The sequence below is a fragment of the Brachyhypopomus gauderio genome, chromosome 4, assembly GCF_052324685.1.
Source record: "Brachyhypopomus gauderio isolate BG-103 chromosome 4, BGAUD_0.2, whole genome shotgun sequence".
In the NCBI taxonomy this organism is placed as follows: domain Eukaryota; kingdom Metazoa; phylum Chordata; class Actinopteri; order Gymnotiformes; family Hypopomidae; genus Brachyhypopomus; species Brachyhypopomus gauderio.
The window spans coordinates 7,447,705-7,469,768 of record NC_135214.1 but is presented as its reverse complement, the minus strand read 5'-3'; the positions used below and the strand labels follow the sequence as shown (position 1 = coordinate 7,469,768).

The following is a 22,064-nucleotide window of genomic DNA, read 5'->3' as shown; positions in this document are numbered from 1 at the left end:
AGATATGATGCTCCATAACAGGAAGTAAATAGACTTCGATTCTGAGGAGGAAGGCAAGGTAGAATTTTATAGGTAGTAAGAGGCAGCCAGTGCAGTGTCAACTAATATTTTACATTTTCCAGTTCATGTAAGTACTCTACCTGATGAATTCTGGACAAAGTGAAGCTTGTTGATTGTCTTACTATCCAGTTAGCAGGTCATTACTGTAGTCCAGTCTTCAGATAATACAAGTAAACTAGTGGTGATAATTTTGAGCACTAGGAAGGACTTTACTACAAAGCCAAATTTAGTTTAGAGTAGAATACTGATCTAGTACAGCTATTCATATCCAGGTCACACCTTAAACAGTGTGAACTAGAGAAGCATCATGTAGTGGGGCCTGTTTATGTGATAACGCTTTGCAGCAAAGATAGTAAATGGTGCTTTACACTTCATCCACCATAACTTTGTGTATGTGTGTTCAAAAGGAACAATTCCACAATAAAAGGTTTTTCTACACAATATGTACTACACAATACCAATATAATTAACTTGATTGATGAGAAGAACATCACTAGTGTATGATGCAGGGCGTTTAACTGAGAATAACATCCCTAGTCACAAGACGTTATCCTTTGATACACCTGGGTGGAAAATGCTTTTATTATTATTTGGGTCTAATAAGCTGTCAGTTCAATTATCTCACTCTCCATCCAGCTCCTCATCCTCCTATTCAAAACTATTTCCACATTCCTTGTGTTCAGTAATGTCCCTGTACTATAGGAACTATAGGAACTGTCGTGGCGGAGATCAATGTTCCTACAGATGTTTCCTTAGACAGAGATGTGGAGATGGGTCCTTGTCTTCTGGAGGAGAGAGCTGGTCCTGTATGACACCCATGACAGCTGTGTGGAAGAGCCCGCCTCCCCCAACTGTCTCATCATATCATCTGTCTTGTTTCAGGAAACATGGGGGGAGGGGGGACGTTAGGAAAGAGGATGATGAGGAGTTTGTAAGACTTTGAGTTCCTCTCTGGACTTCTGATGCCTCTCTGCACCCACATGTGACCAGTCAGACTCTGATTTTTAGTGGGATGAAAGCGTGAATAAAGACAGCCTGAACATCCACCAGTGACTTAGAGGTGTGTGGTAAACAAAACTATATTCCTTTATTTTGTGTATTCACTGAGATGTTGAAGCTTTCTTCATGGCTATCACTGTAAACCTGCTTCATTAACATCATCTGACAAAACCTGACCAATGGCTGATCATTAGCAGCATAAAACAGTGACTTAACATCTTTCATCTTGAACATTAAAAGATGGATTGGTGTGAATATTGTATACGAGTAGGACGTATTCCATACTGAGGTCTCTCATGAAGAAAGCACAACCACGTTAATATATTGTTGGTCTTCATCGTTTTATTTTGCAGTTTCACATTTATTGAATGGGTTCATTGCCATGAGTGTGACAGACCCAAGAGTTACGGAGGCAGTCGTGCATTACCTGTTCCCCGAAACTGCGAAATTTGCGTCTCGGTTGCGTAACGTGGTTTTTTTCTCCAATACTTATTTCCCTGGAATTGAACTGACGAACCTGACGCTTTCCACAACTAGGGGGCAGAATGATAGGAAATCCTTATTTGGATAACAGGCGTGGTTTAAACAATGAACGCCACCTAAAAGCAGGCTTACCGGCTAAGGGGAGGGCCTGGTAGTTTCGAAATTTGAGGAATATTCTCCAACAGCTTCTTAGGTTCAGACAAGGATAAAAATACGTCTTGTGATTTTTACTACCTGGCTTAAAAGGGACAAGCAATCGAGTTAGTGATTTCAAGCAGGAAAAAAAATAACTACTTAATTTCTGCCTGCTCTGGTTTGATCTTTGTAGAGTTCCGAGTTGTGTTTTTAACCGCTTTTACCGCTGAACGAGGTTCCAACAGAACAGACCGTTGGGACGATCTTTGCACCACTGGACAGTCATTTAACAGAAATCCGACTGCACGCTTGTGGTCAGTACCGTGAACTAATTTCTTCTTCGAAATTGCAAAGGACCCCCTCGCGCGCTTGATTCACGAGCGTGGAGCACAGCGAGGGTGAGCGCGAGCCAACGGTGCTTGCGCGAACGTTCCGAGGATCATTCTCTATTTGATCTAGAGTAACACTGCGGTGTTCTTAAGCCCTGATCGAAGATGCGATCGTTCCTCGTTCTTTAGATAACGCACGATGCCTTTTTTCGACAAGTTGAAATCATCTTGAAAGTCAAATGGGCCGGGCCACCTGGGTTTCCTTTGTGCGCGCCTCTCGCTCGTGACAATAGTGAGGAGCGCCGCTGCTGAAGGTGATATCTCACCAGCATCACCGTGCACGCTCCGCGCGCACTACCGGAGCGCCGAACGTGGCGCACGAATCACGGCGTTCGCTTTCAGACGAGCACGATCAACGGCGTACCGAATATCCCCCCCAAGTTATTGGAGCACCAGTGTCTGACTCGTTCTTGCACTTCCACAAACTGGTATTCGGTTCTTCTCGTGCGTGGGCTGCCGGCACTCCGACGCGTTATTAGGTAAGATGCGAGATAGATAGACTCGGTCTCTACACCTACGGGACCGCAATCAAGACAGAACATCGGATTTGTGCACGTGAGAGAAGGATATCGGACACGCACCTGGTGTTCACGCGTCTGACTAAATAAGGATTGGAAAACGGATCATTCTCTTTTCCCGGGAACGACACTGCCCGTACGAACGCAGGGGAGGACTGGGAAGCGGCCAGTACCGAGGTCCGGAGGAATACCCGTCCAGACCTGCGTTACGGACTTAATTCATCAGCCGTGCTGCGTGTTTGGATAAGGAAGTTTCATTTTTCTCAATTCAGAACGATATTGGACCGCAGCGCGAGACGTGAACGCGATGGATATCAAATGGCTGGTTTTAGCCTGCGCTCTTTACGGTGAGTCCCGCTGCGGTTCGGCGACCTTGCAGCCCGTCTCGTAAATCCGTGCACCGTCTCGCATCATCACGCGAGCTGGACTTGTTGCTGATTTTGCCGCTCGCGCTGCTCCGTCGTCCCCGTCGTAGCGCGTGCACGGTAACACGCTCACGTGAGGTGTTAGGACCGTGTTCCAGTTCGCCTTGTGGTACTTTCATTAAAAACTGTTTCTTCAGCAAAACGTTTAATTCCGCTGTGTGCATACAACGTACCAAACCGTTTAGCACCATGGTTGTTGAGACGAGATGAACAGAAAAGTTATTTGATTGTTTTAGTGCGAATTAAGCTAATACCACACATTCACTGTGTAAAATGTAATAACAACATTTAGTGGTGGTCTTTAATTCATTCAAGTTTGACTGCGTCCATAACGGATCTGTTTGAATTGCCCTACAACATGACAGGTTGAACAGGGACGGTGAGGTTTGGTGGTGTGGAGCCGTCATCCAGCCTTCGTTTCCCCTTCCACACAAACAAACCAGCCAGCTGTGTTTGATCAGGCGTGCAGGCGGGGCATGCAGGGGTTAATGTGGGTCCAGAGTGCACTGGAGAATGGCTGGAGGTCTTTACGCGGAATAAATCAAGTTAACTGATCACGGGTATTCTGATGATGGACTGTTAAGTACCCCCCCCCCAACATTAATATGAAAGGTCATGACCTCCTATTTTCACTGTCTTCACACGGACTGCTGGAAGGCGGTACAGATGTGAGACATGAGGTCAGAGACGCCCTCCTGTTCCTAGAGGTGAGCTGTTAACTCAAACACCTGGATTCTGTAGCGCCTGAATGACATCACGGGTCCAAACGCATCATTACGGGGCTGGTGCTGGGAACTGGCCTGGCCTGGACTGGTAGTTTACGAGAGTAGCTGCGTTTGTCTAGCTGTGTGTGTGTGTAACTTTGATACATGGTGGCTGACACTTTGTTTATGCATGGGTCTGATGAGTGCTGTGTGTGTGTGTGTGTGTGTGTGTGTGTGTGTGTGTGCGTGCGCACAGCCTTTGTTATTAAACTAGGTTACTGTAACCTTGAGCTAAATGCCTCACTGAAGATTTACCTCCCCCTCATTTAAATCCCACCAATCAAAACAGATCAGCAGAATTAAAGTAGATAATGTTATGTTGATCACCTTTCTTGAACATGCTTAGAAAGCACCTACGCACCTTTTTGAAACAACCTCCCCTTCTCATCCTCTCATTAAAATATACTCCCTGCATCTAAACAAACAACAGATGGCTCTTCTTTCCTGGGCAGAGACATGGTAGTCCTGTGGGCGGGGGGAAGGGAGGGGCTTGCGCACAGATCCTGTGTCCACTGTTGGCTTTCGGGACTCCCGCAGGACCAGAGCCCTGGTGCCAGTCTGATCCTTCGCTTGGAGAACACGTGGTCCCACAGGGGTGCAGGGATGTTCTTTTTAAACTACTGGAATCATGATCTTCAAAGCTCAGCAGGTTTTACAGAAAAGGACTTGCACTGATTACTGTGGTCTCATACCAGTGTTCTTGTTTAAAGACTATGCAGAAAAGATTATAAATATTGCAAGTAGTGAATTAGAAAATGTTCCATAAATTATAGATCAGTAGGTCAGAACTCTGAAATGACAAAAAAAAAAATCACAAGGGAGTCCTGACCATGCCCCTGTCCTGACCACGCCCCTGGCCACGCCCATGTCCCAGCCACACCTCTGCTCAGTGGTGCTGCTTGTGAGTGTGTTGTCTGCTGGAGCTGCTTTCTGGCAGTGTGCAGTGAGGTTCCTGGCTGTGGACGCACGTGAGGGAGCGTTCTTCCAGACAGACAGAGGAGGGGTGAGACGGTGAGGGAGCGTTCAGACAGACAGACAGGAGTGGTGAGACAGTGAGGGAGCGTTCAGACAGACAGACAGGAGTGGTGAGACAGTGAGGGAGCGTTCAGACAGACAGACAGGAGTGGTGAGACAGTGAGGAAGAACATTTTGTTTTTTGTTTTTTTTTTTTTACACCCATGTGACTTTCCTAGATGACAAAATATAAAAAAAAAATCAACCGATCAAAGCTTAATCTCCTCTCCCCATCTCCTTCCCTTCTCTCCCCATCTCCTTCCCTTCTCTCTCTATCTCCCCTTTCTCTCTCCCTCTCCCAGTCACTCTCTCTCTTTGTCTCTCTCCCAGCATCTGTGTTATTCTCTAAATCTGTTCATAAAAGCAGAGGTCATAAAACCACTTCTTCATTTATATGTGTTCAATAGACCTGCCGAATAGTAAAAGGTGCTATAAAAGCATTTTTTGTCTGTCTCGTCTTTATAATTAGTTTTTTTCCTTGAAAAATGGTAAAAACCCACACACAGTCTTTCTTTGCAAAGAAACAATGTTTAAAATCACAATTGTGGTTCCATTCACAGATTGGTTTTAGGAGAGAGAATGACAAAAATAAACTATTTGTGTGATCAATGGCAGGAGAGTGTACTGCTGCAAACGGGGTGAGAATAAACAAATGTGATGGGGAGATGATTGTGTTCAGTCCTGCGGCTTTACTAGCCGTCGATGGTCTTGGTTCAGCCCGTGTGGAGCTCAGAGAGCATTTCTCCTACCCAATACGTTGCCTACCACTTCCATGGGCTTTAATGCAAGTCTAGCACTTTAACACCACAACACTTGAACTGCAGTCTTGTACAATGTATCTGAAACCATTAGCACTCCGAAATGAATGTGCCGTGTGTAGGATGGAGAAACCAAGCACAGCGGGGGTTAGCGTGCGATGACCTGACAGGTGTAGGGGCGTGCTGCTGTAGTTCTGGCTGTGTGAGGTGTAGAGCCCAACACACACAGCTGCTGGGGAGAGTGAGCTGCCCCCCCCCCCCCCCCCCCCCCCCCCCCTCACAGTCCCACAGCCCCACCCTTCTCCTCATGGCCACCACCTGGGGCAGGCCTGGGTGAAGAAGCCTCAGACGCTCCAAGCCCGTGCTCACACAAGCTTGTCCAGCTGCTCCCTTTCTGTGAGGAGAGGGAATTTGCGCCTCCTCGTAAGGCCGTGCGGTTCTGGCGGAGGGGTGTGAGGCCCGTGTTGGACCCCCAGTGTCACCTCTGCTGTGAGAACGTCAGCCAGCATTTGCAGCTCTGAGAGTGTGGTGCTAATGGACAAACCCCCAGCTGTGAGGCTCCCAAATAGACCTCTGTGTTGACCTGTGTGTGTGTGTGTGTGTGTGTGTGTGTGTGTGTGTGTGAGCACTCTGAGCCCTGAGAGTATAGTCAGTTTGATTCCTAGATAGTAAATCCTACAGGACTTGTGTGTTTCATGCTGCAGGTTCTGGACGTGGGTTCCTGTTCGTCTTTTTGGTTGTGTGTGTTTGGTCCAGTCGTCCTCACAGTACCCAACACTATGACTGTGCTCTGCCCAACTGCTTATAGAATTATGATGTAAAGCTAATATCAATATATTCCATCATTCCCAACACTCCTATAACTTTGTACTATATGAATGATTTTATAGCTGTGATTATTAATATAAGTAGTAGTTAGAGTTACAAATGTTGTGCTCCTGGTGTGTATTCATAGGCCTGGTGTGTGTTCACAGCTCTGTTCTGTTGATGGTGTTTGTGGAAGTTTGCTTGTCTTCAGTTCTTGGACTAGCTGTAGTAGTTGCTTCTGCTTTGACTTTGACCTTTTGTTGTCAGTATATGATTATAGATTACTCCTAGATTACTGCTGCCTGCTCTCAGAGGTGGCGTTAGCGTGGCGTGTAACCCATACACGAGGTGGCGTGGCGTGTAAGCCATAAATGAGATTGCGTGGCGTGTAACCCATAAACAAGGTGATGTGGCCTGTAACCCATAAACGAGGTGTCGTGGCGTGTAACCCATAAACGAGGTGGCGTGGCTTGTAACCCATAAACGACATGATGTGGCGTGTAACCCATAAACGAAATGGCGTGGCGTGTAACCCATAAACGAAATGGCGTGGCGTGTAACCCATAAACGAGGTGGTGTGGCGTGTAACCCATAAACGACATGGTGTGGCGTGTAACCCATAAACGACATGGTGTGGCGTGTAACCCATAAACGAGGTGGCATGGCGTGTAACCAATAAACGAGATGGGATGGTGTTTTTGTATATAAATGTGTTTGTCTAGGATTTAAATGCGGCATGGTTCTGGTTTTTCACAGAAAGGGTTAGGGTTAGTGATAGGATTAGGGTGAAAATGTGAGGGCTGGTTGGTGGTATATATGGTGTGAGGGGGTATGTGAGAGGGTTTGTGTGAGGGGGTGGGTGGTGTGAGGTGGTGTGTGAGGGGGTATGTGAATGGTGAGGGGGTGTGTATGGGTGGTGTGTGTTCATGTGTGAATATCAGCTACAGTAGTGTTTGTGTCCCTCTTCGATAAGGGCACAGGTAGAATGGTTGTGGTAGAGCCAGTTGTCTGAAGAACAATGTTTAAACCTCCTGTTTATGTCTCACTACTGTTGTGAAATGAGACTAGACTGTAGCTCATTGTCCCCCGTGGTTTGATGGCTAACCCCAGCCAGAGGGCATCCGTCTGTAAACGTCTAACTCTGCGTGTGTTGTTGAGTTTCAGTATGGTTGCTGACCCACTGATCTCATTGCTGCAGAGACTTTGGGCAGCTCCAGCCCTAGCTTGGTTGTGTCCTGATTTCTGTCTCAGTTGTTTGTATTGACTATGCAAGAGGGAGTGTGTGTGTGTGTGTGTGTGTGTGTGTGTGTGTTTATGCAGGGGAGCTTCAAAGTTGTGTTCTTCCTCTTTGTGTGTTTTGCCTGTGGAGACTGTGGAGTGGGAGGGGACATTAGCATGGCTCCGCCCCATCACCTGGTAATCAAGAGAAGTCCCGCCTTCTGTAACATCTTCAGCAGAGTACAGAGCGTCATGGCGGACAGGCCCTCCTTTCTGCCCCCAGTGACACACACACACACACACACACACGCCCCAGCAGTCCTGGTCAGGTCTTAAACGCCGAGCTGCCCCACCACCTCAGCGAGACCTCTGGGGGGGGGTAGGAGCTATCTGCAGGTCAGACGGCCACTGTCGGTCCGGTTCACTCTCCTCGGGAACGGACGCGTGTGTAAAGATGGTAGGAAATGCCAGCAGAGGAAGAGGAGAGAGGGATGAAGAGAGGGAGGGGAAAAGGATGGAGATGAGATGGCTGGAGAGATGGATGAAGGCCCCCGTTTTCCTCTAATGTAGCTCTCCACAGCAGCATAAAAGCGTAATGTGACAGCCAGGAGGCCAAAGCCAGAAGAGACTAATTAATCACTAATTAGTTTCCATTCCAATCAGAAGCGGGATGCACAAACGTGCAGATGGAGATTCAAACCTTCATAGAAGGCACTCCAGTCCACATTCACTTGTAATTACCCAGTTTGTGTTTGCTGAACAAAACTGCAAAACTTCTCTCACTAATTAATTGTGTGTGTTTGTGTGTATAGAAGAAAGCCTGAAGACCAGTGTTTCTTCATGGCTCATGTGTGTGTGGTGGGATGTGATTGTGTTAATGCAGCGTGTCTGTACTATGACATGTCTGTAATTTGGCATGTCTGTCTCTGTGCATGTCTGTGCACATGGCATGTCTGTAATGTTGCATGTCTGTGATGTTGCATGTCTGTAATGTAGCATGTCTGAGTCTGTTTGCTCCTATATGGATGCTTTTAAATGCATTTAAAGATTCGTACATTTTAAACATGCATAGAAGAGCTGTTAATTCATTTAAAAAATCTAACCTTTTTTTTTTAATAAAACATTTTTTGTTGTTTAAATATAAATTCTAAATATGAATTTTGGCAGGGGGTAGAATGGGACCCCCACAGTGGACGAGGAGAGAGGGGGAGGGAGGGGGAAAGGAGAGAGAGAGGGAGAGGGAGAGAGAGAGGGAGAGGGAGAAGGTCAGGGACAGGAGAAGAGAGTCTGGAAGAGCCCAGACCAGATCACTCATCAGCCCAGACAGCAAGGTGGGCAAAAGGGCCAACTCTACCCCACTACCCCCTCTTAGGGCATGACTGAGCGCTTTGGTCACAAACACTAAATATTTGAACATGTCCATTGTTGATGGATGGAATGATAAAGGCTCCAAATGCCTGGAATTTATGGAGAGATGGGGAGTTGGATGGATGGATGGATGGATGGATGGATGGAAGGCACAGATAGAGTTATAAAAGCAGAGTAGAAAAAAGATTTGTTTAATTGGTGGGTATTTATACGCACACGCATATGGTGGCCCAGAGTCATCAGTGATGCTTATCCTGCCCTGGCATGTCTAGCATGTCCCGCTGTCCTGGGCCGGAAGAGGGAGGCGGGGCTAAACCAGCCCTGAAAGTGGGCGTGGATGATTAGTCACATGGAGTTTTGTGCTTCGAGCCAATCAGCTTCCAGAGCCCCATTAGCAGGCCCTTCCCACAAAGATCCCAGTGCTACAGTATCAGTGAGTGTAAAACAGAGATTAGTATTGATCTCAAGGTAAATTAACCAGTAAATGAACTACCAGGATCAATGAACAGTGCCTCCGTGTTTCTGGTGTGTGGTGTTTGTGCAGGCACACTGGGTCAGGTGCTTCTCCCGCTGGGCTCGGGTGACTGGGGTCAGCTCTCCAGCCTGACCCTCCAACACCACACACCAAACACAACTTACCCATGATACCCTGATAGTTGTTCAGGAACCTGTACATGTTGCCCCATGTGGGGGGAATACACAGCTATGTGTGGTGTTCATACTGTGTGTGCGTGTGTGTGTTGTGTGTCACAAAAAAGCGCTGTTTGAGAAGCCCTCGTCCTAGTGGGCTGTCTCTATGCCCTTCTGCTCCTGGGATCTTGCCACCTGATCCGGGTTCTGCTACACGTTCCATTTGACATGGAAGACATGCACACATGTTGCAGCTGTTCCACACGTGCACACACACAAGAAGCATGTATGTGTGTGTGTGTGTGTGTGTGTGTGTGCATGCGCGTGTTGTCCTTGTGTGTAGCACCACCTGTTTCTGAGTGCAGGGGCTGCTGTTGCTACAGTCCTCCAGACCCAACCTGCTCTGGCTCCAGAGTACACCACCCATCCTTTCAGCATCCCAGTTTAGAAAGTGTGTGTGTGTGTGTGTGTGTGTGTGTGTGTGTGTGTGTGTGTGTGTGAGTGTGTGAGAGAGAGAGAGAGATAGAGAAAGAAAAAACATACAAGGCTGAAAGCAGCATTTCTGACCCATTCACTTCCAGACTCATCACAGCACTGTTGCCATGTCACGTCCAGTACTGTGTCCAGAGTGCAGAGTAGCTTGTGCATCCTGGGCCATGATGATGATTGGGGGGGGGGGGGGGGGGGGGGTGGTTGGTGTGTGATGATGGGGGGATTGGTGTGTGATGATGATGATGATGATGGGGGGGGGGATTGGTGTGTGATGGGGGATTGTGTGATGATGATGATGGGGGATTGGTGTGTGATGATGGGTGGGATTTGGTGTGTGATGATGGGGGTGGGGATTGGTGTGTGATGATGGGGGGGATTGGTGTCGTGATGATGGGGGGATTGGTGTGTGATGATGGGGTTTGGTGTGTGATGATGGGGTTTGGTGTGTGATGATGGGGGGTTTGGTGTGTGATGGGGGAGTGGTGTAATGGGGGATTGGTGTGTGATGATGGGGGGATTGGTGTGTGATGATGGGGGGATTGGTGTGATGATGGGGGGATTGGTGTGTGATGACGGGGGGATTGGTGTGTGATGATGGGGGGCGGGTTGGTGTGTGATGATGGGGGGGTTGGTGTGTGATGATGGGGTTTGGTGTGTGATGATGGGGTTTGGTGTGTGATGATGGGGGGTTTGGTGTGTGATGGGGGAGTGGTGTAATGGGGGATTGGTGTGTGATGATGGGGGGATTGGTGTGTGATGATGGGGGGATTGGTGTGTGATGATGGGGGGATTGGTGTGTGATGATGGGGGGAGTGGTGTGTGATGATGGGGGGAGTGGTGTGCGATGATGGGGGGGTTGGTGTGTGATGATGGGGAGGTTGGTGTGTGATGATGATGATGATGGGGGGATTGGTGTGTGATGATGGGGGGATTGGTGTGTGATGATGGGGGGGATTGGTGTGTGATGATGGGTGGGATTGGTGTGTGATGATGGGGGATTGGTGTGTGATGATGGGGGATTGGTGTGTGATGATGGGGGGAGTGGTGTAATGGTGGATTGGTGTGTGATGATGGGGGGAGTGGTGTAATGGGGGATTGGTGTGTGATGATGGGGGGATTGGTGTGTGATGATGGGGGAGTGGTGTAATGGGGGATTGGTGTGTGATGATGGGGGAGTGGTGTAATGGGGGATTGGTGTGTGATGATGGGGGAGTGGTGTAATGGGGGATTGGTGTGTGATGATGGGGGGAGTGGTGTAATGGGGGATTGGTGTGTGATGATAGGGGGAGTGGTGTAATGGGGGATTGGTGTGTGATGATGGGGGGATTGGTGTAATGGGGGATTGGTGTGTGATGATGGGGGGATTGGTGTAATGGGGGATTGGTGTGTGATGATGGGGGGAGTGGTGTAATGGGGGATTGGTGTGTGATGATGGGGGGAGTGGTGTAATGGGGGATTGGTGTGTGATGATGGGGGAGTGGTGTAATGGGGGATTGGTGTGTGATGATGGGGGAGTGGTGTAATGGGGGATTGGTGTGTGATGTTGGGGGGAGTGGTGTAATGGGGGATTGGTGTGTGATGATGGGGGGAGTGGTGTAATGGGGGATTGGTGTGTGATGATGGGGGGATTGGTGTGTGATGATGGGGGGATTGGTGTGTGATGGTGTTGCTGTCCACACAGCCTGCCTGTTCTCCATGTGCATTAGCACAATAGGGACGCAATAGCACACGCCACTAATGCCCCACGCCACTAATGCCCCAATGCCCCAATGCTACATTATCCTATAAGTGCTTCCCGGATCCGCGTCGCCGCCGGTAACAACACCGCTCATTCTGAGGCAGCTGCTAATGCAGGCTGTGGTTGCGTGTAACGTCGGGTCGTTCTGAAAGCTCCAGGAGAGTGCTGACATCATCCTGCTTCTCACGTACAGTCGTATGCGCAAACATGGGCGTCGCCACCGCCCAACACACCGCCTCACACCCACTCCACCCACTCCAACGTGGAGTTGGAGTTGCAATATGAGAAGAAAACATTTCTCTTTTTATCAGTAATGACCCTGTGGGCCATCGAGAGGAACCTGACCTCAGCCACGCCCCCCAACTGTGCCCCAGCCACACCCCAGACCCCAATTACCTGCTAATCTTGCTGCTGGTGTCCAAAGAAACAGCTTTTTAGGAGCAGAGGCCAATTCATTTGTTAGGATGCAGGTCTCCTATGTGCAGGAGGTGAGGCTTCCATCAGCCTGCTCCCCCCACACAGCGCCGCCCTGCTGCCTGCCATGGTCTTCCAGTAAAGTAAAGCAAAGCTGTTTGTCTTTTCTTTCACACTTTCATCTTTCTCCCCCCATGGTGTAATGGTGTGTGTCTGGTATGACAGCAGGTGCCGGGCCGCGTCACTGCAGACCTGATTAACCACATCCGTCCATCCTCAGAAAGTGTGTTTTTCGGAAGTGGGTGCTGGGCTTGGGGGTTTGTTCCCTGTCTCGGATAACGGCAGCCTGGTCAGCTAGCTGTACTTCCTCCTTCACAGACGCAGGCAGACACACAGTCAGCCCATCAGCGCTCCACTGGCACGTCTCCCCCGCTTCCCTGTTAAAAGGTCTGGGTGAGTTTGCCACTCAGGAAGCTCTGGCAGACAGAACCTCCTTTCAGCACAGTTGGCTGCTGTCGCTCTGATCTGTAGGAGTGTCGGGCCGTTGCTGGGTCCCCGTCGTCTACGTGTGCAGGTGTCGGGGCTGTTCTGAGGACTGCTGGGTCTCCGTCGTCTACGTGTGCAGGTGTCGGGGCTGTTCTGAGGACTGCTGGGTCCCCGTCGTCTACGTGTGCAGGTGTCGGGGCTGTTCTGAGGACTGCTGGGTCCCCGTCGTCTACGTGTGCAGGTGTCGGGGCTGTTCTGAGGACTGTTTGGTCTCCGTCGTCTACGTGTGCAGGTGTCAGGGCTGTTCTGAGGACTGCTGGGTCCCCGTCGTCTACGTGTGCAGGTGTTAGGGCTGTTCTGAGGACTGCTGGGTCCCCGTCGTCTACGTGTGCAGGTGTCGGGGCTGTTCTGAGGACTGTTTGGTCTCCGTCGTCTACGTGTGCAGGTGTCAGGGCTGTTCTGAGGACTGCTGGGTCCCCGTCGTCTACGTGTGCAGGTGTCGGGGCTGTTCTGAGGACTGCTGGGTCCCCGTCGTCTACGTGTGCAGGTGTCGGGGCTGTTCTGAGGACTGTTGAGTTTCAGGGGCTGTAGGGTGAGGTGCTGTTATTTTACAGCATCACCACTAGACGTACACAGTGCAGTTTTTGACACTAAGGTTTCACAGTTTGTCTGATTCAGTGTTCATAGTGTTCACAATGTTCATAGTACACACGTACAAGTACAGCGCACAATTATGAGGACAGCACACACGTACCAGGACAGCACACCAACGAGGACCATGCACACATGAATAATAAAAACCGTTAATAGAAAAGCCAGTTCAGAATGTCACAAAACTCTCTCTTTACAAAAATGTTGAGTAACTAAAATTCCCAAGCAAATGAAAGCCCAGTTGTGTGGGGTCCTGTGGGGTCCTGTGGGCTGTGAGTGTTGGTGTTCGCTCTGCCTGCTGGATGAAGCCCAAGTAGTGTTGCTGCAGTCTGAGTCCTTCACACCCAGCTGTGATGGAGTCCAGTGTGCCCCACTACCTCACTACACTACTACCTCTACACCACTACCCCACTACCCTACTACACCACTACCTCTACCCCACTACACCACTACCTCTACCCCACTACCACTCCCACACTACCCCACTACCACTCCCGCACTGCCCCACTACCACTCCCGCACTGCCCCACTACCACTCCCGCACTGCCCCACTACCACTACCCCACTACCACTCCCACACTGCCCCACTACCCCACTCCCCCACTACCACTCCCCCTCTACCACTGCCCCACTACCCCACTACACCACTACCACTACACCACTCCCCCACTACCACTCTCGCACTGGCTCACCCCTCATCTCTAAGGGTTCAAAGTCCAACACAAGCAGGAGGAATCCTGTGGGGTATAAGGGCGGGTGGGGTATGAGGGTGGTGGGGTATGAGGTTGGTGGGGTATGAGGGGGTGGTGGGGTATGAGGGGGTGGTGGGGTATGAGGGGGGTGGAGTATGAGGGGGGTGGAGTATGAGGTTGGTCGGGTATGGGGGTGGTGGGGTCTGAGGGTGGTTGGGTCTGAGGGGGGTGGGGTATGAGGTGGGTTGGGTATGAGGGGGGTGGGGTCTAAGGGTGGTTGGGTATGAGGGGGGTGGGGTCTAAGGGTGGTTGGGTATGAGGGGGGTTGGGTATGAGGGGGGTGGGGTCTAAGGGTGGTTGGGTATGAGGGGGGTGGGGTTTTACCCGTCCTCCAGCTGCCTCTGCTTCCAGCATGTTGTTTACCACTTAGCAATGGCATTTTTAACGACGCCGTATTTAACGATGCCATGTTAACGATGCCATTTTTTAAACGGTGCCATTTTAACGATGCCATTTTTTGCATGCAGTGCCAGCACATCAATACCAAGTATGTAGAGTACTGGGAGAGCAAATTCTCTGCTCAGCTCCGTCTCGTCTCGTTTCATGCTCGTTGACAATGCTGCTGGCGTTGTTGTGTCTTATGTAACAGCAGCACTGTGAAGCTCTACAGCTGCCACTCCAGCGGCACACACACACACACACACACTCACACTCACACACTCACGCCAGCCTCTCGGAGCTGCGGGGGGCAGCCAGACAGACGCTTCATGTCTCTCAGTGTGTCTTAGGCCCCTCCAACATGAGAGATGGGGATGGGAGAGGGTGAGAGAGAGGGAGGAGGAGGAAGGGGTGGGGTGGAGAGAAAGAGAGGGGGGGCAAAGAATGGCATCCAGGCTGTCTGACTCTCTCAGCTGCTGGTACAGTGGCGAGATCTCAGCAGCGAGAGTGCTTCTGTACTGGAACAGCAGTGAGTCCAGCTGACGGTCAGACGGGCATGTGGGCGGGTCAGACGGGCATGTGGGCGGGTCAGCGGGCATGCAGACAGTCCTGCCTTTCACCCCTGAGTGTTGTGCATGCCAAGAAGTAGGTGGGAACATGTGTAGTGAGAGTCGACCCTCAGCGCACCAGGGAAGGATCAAAGGAAGGAAGGAGCATTTTTAAGCAGATTGCATTCCTTTGAGGCTTTTTTCAGAAACATTCTCACTGCATTTAATTCCTCTTCAGATGATCACAGGAAAACGTCTGCCCAGCCCATGTGAGTGTGGAGGGGGACGCCTGTCTCATTACAGAGCCCAGAGACGAGATTGAAATGATGAAATGATGTTTCAGTACAGAACAGAAAAACCCTTTTAACATTTGCGGATTTTTTTTTACTCCATCTGAAATATACATATGAATGTACATATACATAGGAAAAGAATGTATAGGTTGAGACTGAAAGCCTGGGAGACAGAAGACCTGACAACATATCTCACCATCACAGGGGAGTGGAGGGAAGCAGAGGAACATCTAAGCACATGTACCTGTGTCCAGGAGCAGATAATCACACGTGTCTGTGTCCAGGAGCAGATAAGCGCACGTGTCTGTGTCCAGGAGCAGATAATCACACGTGTCTGTGTCCAGGAGCAGATAATCACACGTGTCTGTGTCCAGGAGCAGATAATCACACGTGTCTGTGTCCAGGAGCAGATAAGCACACGTGTCTGTGTCCAGGAGCAGATAATCACACGTGTCTGTGTCCAGGAGCAGATAATCACACGTGTCTGTGTCCAGGAGCAGATAAGCACACGTGTCTGTGTCCAGGAGCAGATAATCACACGTGTCTGTGTCCAGGAGCAGATAAGCACACGTGTCTGTGTCCAGGAGCAGATAATCACACGTGTCTGTGTCCAGGAGCAGATAATCACACGTGCCTGTGTCCAGGAGCAGATAATCACACGTGTCTGTGTCCAGGAGCAGATAAGCACACGTGTCTGTGTCCAGGAGCAGATAATCACACGTGTCTGTGTCCAGGAGCAGATAATCACACGTGTCTGTGTCCAGGAGCAGATAAGCACACGTGTCTGTGTCCAGGAGCAGATAATCACACGTGTCTGTGTCCAGGAGCAGATAAGCACACGTGTCTGTGTCCAGGAGCAGATAATCACACGTGTCTGTGTCCAGGAGCAGATAATCACACGTGCCTGTGTCCAGGAGCAGATAAGCACACGTGTCTGTGTCCAGGAGCAGATAAGCACACGTGTCTGTGTCCAGGAGCAGATAAGCACACGTGCCTGTGTCCAGGAGCAAATAAGCACATGTGTCTTTGTCCAGGAGCAGATAAGCCAGATAAGCACACGTGCCTGTGTCCAGGAGCAGATAAGCCAGATAAGCACACGTGCCTGTGTCCAGGGAATGTGGGTACTTCATCAATCCTTGCTTCCTGGGCTCAGTAGTCCAGTACAGTAGTCCAGTACTCAGTAGTCCAGTACAGGTGGGGTGGGTTCATCCTTCATCATAACCTTTACAGACTGATGCTCAGAAGGCCAGACGCCCTCTATGCCCCTACGGCAGGAGAATGTGGCGTTCGTGAATATGGTCAGACTCTCACGCATCCTTCCTCCTCACACCAGTCTGGGACAGCTGGTGAATGAAGGTATAGCTGAGGGTGGGGGTGGGGCAAACAGGTGGGGGCGGGTCAAACAGGTGGGTGCGGGTCAGGTGAAGGCAGGGCAGACAGGTTTGACATACAGCCAAATCCCAGCATGCCCTTGACCTGGGCCTTGTGGGTCATTCCTCCCTCCAGATTCCACTCTGCTTGCCAGAGCCTCTCATTATACACATACACACACACACACGCTCGTACACACACTTCTGCAGACCTCATTATCTTCTGTCTTACCCCCCCCCACACACACACACATGCTGTGTTCTACACAGTGTCCTTAGTCTACCTCTGTGTACACACACACACACAGACACACACACACACACTTCCTCTGTCCCTCTAGGCAGAGGACCTTCCTCATTAATCACTTCCGCTCCGCTCTGCTATGGACTACCATGACTCTGTATGTGTGTGCATGTGTTTTGTGTGCGTGTGTGTGTGTGTGTGTGTGTGTGTGTGTGTGTGTGTGTGTGTTAGTGTTGCCTCAGCCAAGTTTGTTCCACAGTGGTGTTGTTATGGTGAAGGTCTTGCTTTCACACCTGTGTTTTTTAGGCCTGGATCTGTTCTCCTGCACACACACTCCTGCCCACAGCCCCATACACATCCATCTGTCTCCATCTGTTACCCTCTACACATCCATCTCTCTCCATCTGTTACCCTCTACACATCCACCTGTCTCCATCTGTTACTCTATACACATCCACCTGTCTCCATCTGTTACTCTATACACATCCGCCTGTCTCCATCTGTTACCCTCTACACATCCACCTGTCTCCATCTGTTACCCTCTACACATCCACCTGTCTCCATCTGTTACTCTATACACATCCACCTGTCTCCATCTGTTACTCTATACACATCCATCTGTCTCCATCTGTTGCCCTCTACACATCCATCTCTCTCCATCTGTTACTCTATACACATCCATCTGTCTCCATCTGTTACCCTCTACACATCCACCTGTCTCCATCTGTTACCCTCTACACATCCATCTGTCTCCATCTGTTACTCTATACACATCCATCTGTCTCCATCTGTTACCCTCTACACATCCACCTGTCTCCATCTGTTACCCTCTACACATACACCTGTCTCCATCTGTTACCCTCTACACATCCACCTATCTCCATCTGTCACCCCGTACACATCCACCTGTCTCCATCTGTCACCCCGTACACATCCACCCGTCTCCATCTGTCACCCTCTACACATCCGCCTGTCTCCATCTGTTACCCTCTACACATCCGCCTGTCTCCATCTGTTACCCTCTACACATCCGCCTGTCTCCATCTGTTACCCTATACACATCCGCCTGTCTCCATCTGTTACCCTCTACACATCCGCCTGTCTCCATCTGTTACCCTCTACACATCCGCCTGTCTCCATCTGTCATTCCGTACACATCCGCCTGTCTCCATCTGTCACCCCGTACACATCCACCTGTCACATCCACCACCTGTCTCCACTGTCAGGGCCGTAGTTTAGGGCCTTTCAGTTAAGTTCTTCGTTATTATTTCAGCCTCATAAGCTTCTGTTGGTTCGACCCAAGTTAGAGATACTAGACAGTTTCTCATTCTTTAAGTTGTTTATGTAACCAGTGATTGGTTTTGATTGGTTTTTAACACTGGAGTCTCACTGAATATCTCTGGAAGTCTCCTAAAACAACTTCTCTGCTTGGGTGCCTTTTCTACTTGTTAGCTCTGAACAGATGTTTCAGTTAGACATAAAAAGACCAGTAGGACAGTACATAATAACACTGGCACACATGCACACAAGCCGCTCTGCTGGTAATACCTTTGTTTTAGAATGATGTAATCCTCTCCTGGAGAGGCCTGAACAGCTCTTCTTAAGTGTCTGACTCTTAATGAATTACTGCTCCAGAAGCACAAATTCTGATTTTTATTCTAATTGTAATGATTCTTATTGAAATTAAAATTCTTGTAGTACTCATTCTGATTCCAATTCTGATTTTTATTGTGTGGACTCTGATTCTAATTGTACTGATTCTGGTAGCACGTCTTGATGGTTTGGGGCTCTAAGCTCTGCGTGTCGGCACTCATTGCAGGCCCACTGCACTATAAATGTACCATGTCCGTGAGTCTGGGTCCGAGCTGACTGCTCAGAAAGGAGCTGGTGTGGAAAGTCTTAGTTTCTGTGTGTGGCTGCAGACAGCAGTGCTCACAGAGGTGAAAAGAGCCACTGGATGTCTGCAAACACCCACCCTCCTTGTCTGCTGGATCTGGACCGGCGTTTGTCTTTGTCCTACATTTGTGCTGATGTCTGTGTGGACGTCGAGACACCCCTCCCTCACGGACATCCTCGCTCATGTTCAGCTTCATAATGTATCATTTGCTTTCCTCCTGAGGCAGGCAGCCCAGTCATTTCACTGGCTAAATCATCTTATAATTGGGCAACTTTAGTCTGACAATACCTTTGTGGTGTGTGTGTGTTTGTCTGTGTGTGTGTGTGTGTGTGTGTGTGTGTGTGTGTGTGTGTGTGTGTGTGTGTGTGTGTGTGTGTGTGTGTGTGTGTGTGTGTGTGTTAAACCTCAGGTCTGGTGAAGATGCACAGAAGCGATTGGCTGTAATTGCTCCTCTGGGTTTGTCTGAGCAGTAGTGAGGGTATTAATGGTTCTGGGCCAGTTTGTCTTGTGTCTTTTTTGGACAGCCCAATCATTTGTGCAGGTGTGTGTGGGTTCAGCCGTATGTACTGGGGGCCAGCAGTGGTAAACATGGCCCCTCTATTATAGAACTCAGAGAGAAGCAATTAAACCCTTGCAGCCCTGTGTCTTATGGGCAGGGACGGTGCCGGGATCCTTCCCAGCCTTTAACCCACAGCTTTCTGCTGACCAAGGACTGAAGTACTTCAGCCACCAGTCTCTCTCTTCTCCCTCTCTCCCCCTCTCCCTTCTCCCTGTCTCCCTCACTTGTTTAAGTCTTCATCCCCCTTCATTCTTCACTTTATGTCTCCTCTGCTGGTCACTTTCAGAAGCAGCAACACGCGTGCGGATGTACAAGCCTTTGATTCCCTGCACTTCCCTGCACTCTCCGAGGCTTCGCTTCACTTCTGCGGCTTTAATTGTTGTTGTTTGGAAAGTGGCCACTCTCGTGTCTCCTGTGGGACTTGCTTTATGATGTAATAATGGGGTGGGTGTCATGTGGCAAAGGCCTCTGGCCAATGAAACTTTAGCCGGAGCTGACAGGAAGTGAGAATGGGTTTAAGGTTTCTGTGGCTGATTATGCAGGTGCTGGGAGTGTCCCAAACTAGGCGTGACTGCGACCGCTGTGTCGGGGCCTGCCATGCTGGCCAGCGAAACATGAGCTGCCTTACTCAAGCTCTTACTCAGGGCCCTGGGAACAGGTGCAGTCTCCCAGAAAGCATTACTAATCGTTCGTAGAAAAACGTGTGTGCGTGTGTTTGTACATCCATACACCTCTGACGACGGTATTGAAGTGGCTGGTTATTCTGGACGGTTCCAGCGTGACCCACATGGAGCAGCTGTGGTCCTGGGCAGAGCTCACAGAGAGCTCACCACTGATCAGATCAACAGATTAAGACCTAGTCCTCTGTGGATCAGACTCACATGTGCCAGTGTCCTGCTGTTTCCAGCTTCTGAGACGTACATCCTGCCTGTCGCTGAATTAGGACCATCGCTGAATCAGGCTCTGAACGACGCTGACCTGCACAGTGAATCTTGCATTAGTCACACTCGCAGTTTGATTGGTTAATGATAAAAACCTCAGTGGATGTGAGCTGAACCCGGCCGCCGGCGCACACACACCACCCGTCTCATATTGCGCTGCTTCGGTCTGGTGGCCCGTTCCAGTGTGTGATTCAGCACTCTGCGCACGTGTCTGTGCTCAGGAAGAGCAGTTCCCCTGCAGGACAGCTGTCGTGTTTATCCGTGCAGGAACACAGTTGCTAGAGTTTATTCCTTTTGTCGGTGCCTTTCTCGGAGAGACGGTGGCTGTCACCCGTCCGGAATGTGCTGCTCACGCTGCCGTGCGTCTGTGGGCACGTTTCCCGAACGAGACAAAGCAGCACGCAGGCAGCCGCGTGGCGCGTCCAGACATGACCCGAGCGCAGAGGCCTGGAGACAGCCAGAAGTGTGTGTGAGGGAACCGCAACTGCGGGGGAGGGATAGACAGCCTTCAGTCAAGGCAGCAGGCGGTGAGGATGACGACTGCAGTGACACACCCACCACGTGCAGGCGTGTAGTCATGGGGCGTGGGCGACGGTCGGGACTCACGTCACCTGGTGACACACAGTGTAGCATGAGACATTACAGAGTGTGTGTGTGTGTGTGTGTGTGTGTGTGTGTGTGTGTGTGTGTGCGTGTGACTGCACCCACATGTGCCTGTGTGTATGTATGTGTGCACCCATGTGTGTGTTTGTGCGTGTGTTAGAGTGTGTGTGTGTGTGTGAGAGAGAGAGAGAGAGAGAGAGTGTGTGTGTGTGTGTGTGTGTGTGTGTGTGAGTGCACCCACATGTGCCTGTGTGTGTGTGTGTGTGTGTGCGCACCCATGTGTGCCTGTGTGTGTGTGTGTGTGTGTGTGCCAGTCCTCTGTGCACTGGTGCTTGCACATATTTCATTGTAATTAAATCATAGACTGATCTGCTGAGCTGTGGAGAACATTCACTCCCTCACCATCTCTTTAACACACACACACACACACACACACACACACACACACACACACACACGGTCACAGGAACACACCAGACGGCACTCAGCAGCAGATGGGCTATCCCTTACTCCTCCATCTGAATGGACGTTGACATGCGGGCATCGTTCTCCGCTACTGCCCCCACCTGTTCACGCGTGTCATCGCCAGGCCACAGTGCAGCCCCGCCCTGCAGATGGGGGCGGGGCTGGATGAGGGTGTCAGCTGTGGCCTTTCAGAAGTCGAAACAGAATGCAGACACTGCCAGCTGTCCACTCAGTCCTGGGCCAGAGCCTGTCCTCGCTGATGGCACCGACACCCTCCTCTGAGGGGCTGGGTGGGTGGGTGGGTGCGGAGCTGGATAGAGGTGTCAGCTGGGGTTTTTCAAAAGTCAAAACAGAATACAACATATGAAAGGCTTCGGTCTGCGTGACCGTCATGTTTATGTCTAACAGTGCACTTCCATTAACCCAGTTCTGTGCTCTTCACACCATGGCAATGAATCGTTGTAATCATGTTTAATCATGTAATTTTTAATTATGCCATAGACACCTGTTCATCGTGTGTGTCTGTGTGTGTGTGTGTCTGTGTGTGTGTGTGTATCTGTGTGTGTGTGCCCGTACATGGTTCGCTGGAGTGTGCGTGTTTACAGGAGTGAAATGTGAACCTGTTATAAACAACAAAAAAAAAATTATAAACAACAAAGTTGAAA

General features: G+C 50.0%; 1 protein-coding gene across 1 annotated transcript in view; it reads left to right on the top strand.

The window, feature by feature from the left end:
* Positions 1-1,681: 1,681 nt before the first annotated feature.
* The window catches only part of LOC143511544 (immunoglobulin superfamily member 3-like), a 63,263-nt gene continuing 42,880 nt past the window's right edge, over positions 1,682-22,064 (top strand). Inside the window, exon 1 of the mRNA XM_077001149.1 lies at positions 1,682-2,931. Coding sequence (XP_076857264.1) covers positions 2,892-2,931 — 40 coding nt within the window. The 5' untranslated portion in view covers positions 1,682-2,891. The remainder of the gene's footprint in view (positions 2,932-22,064) is intronic.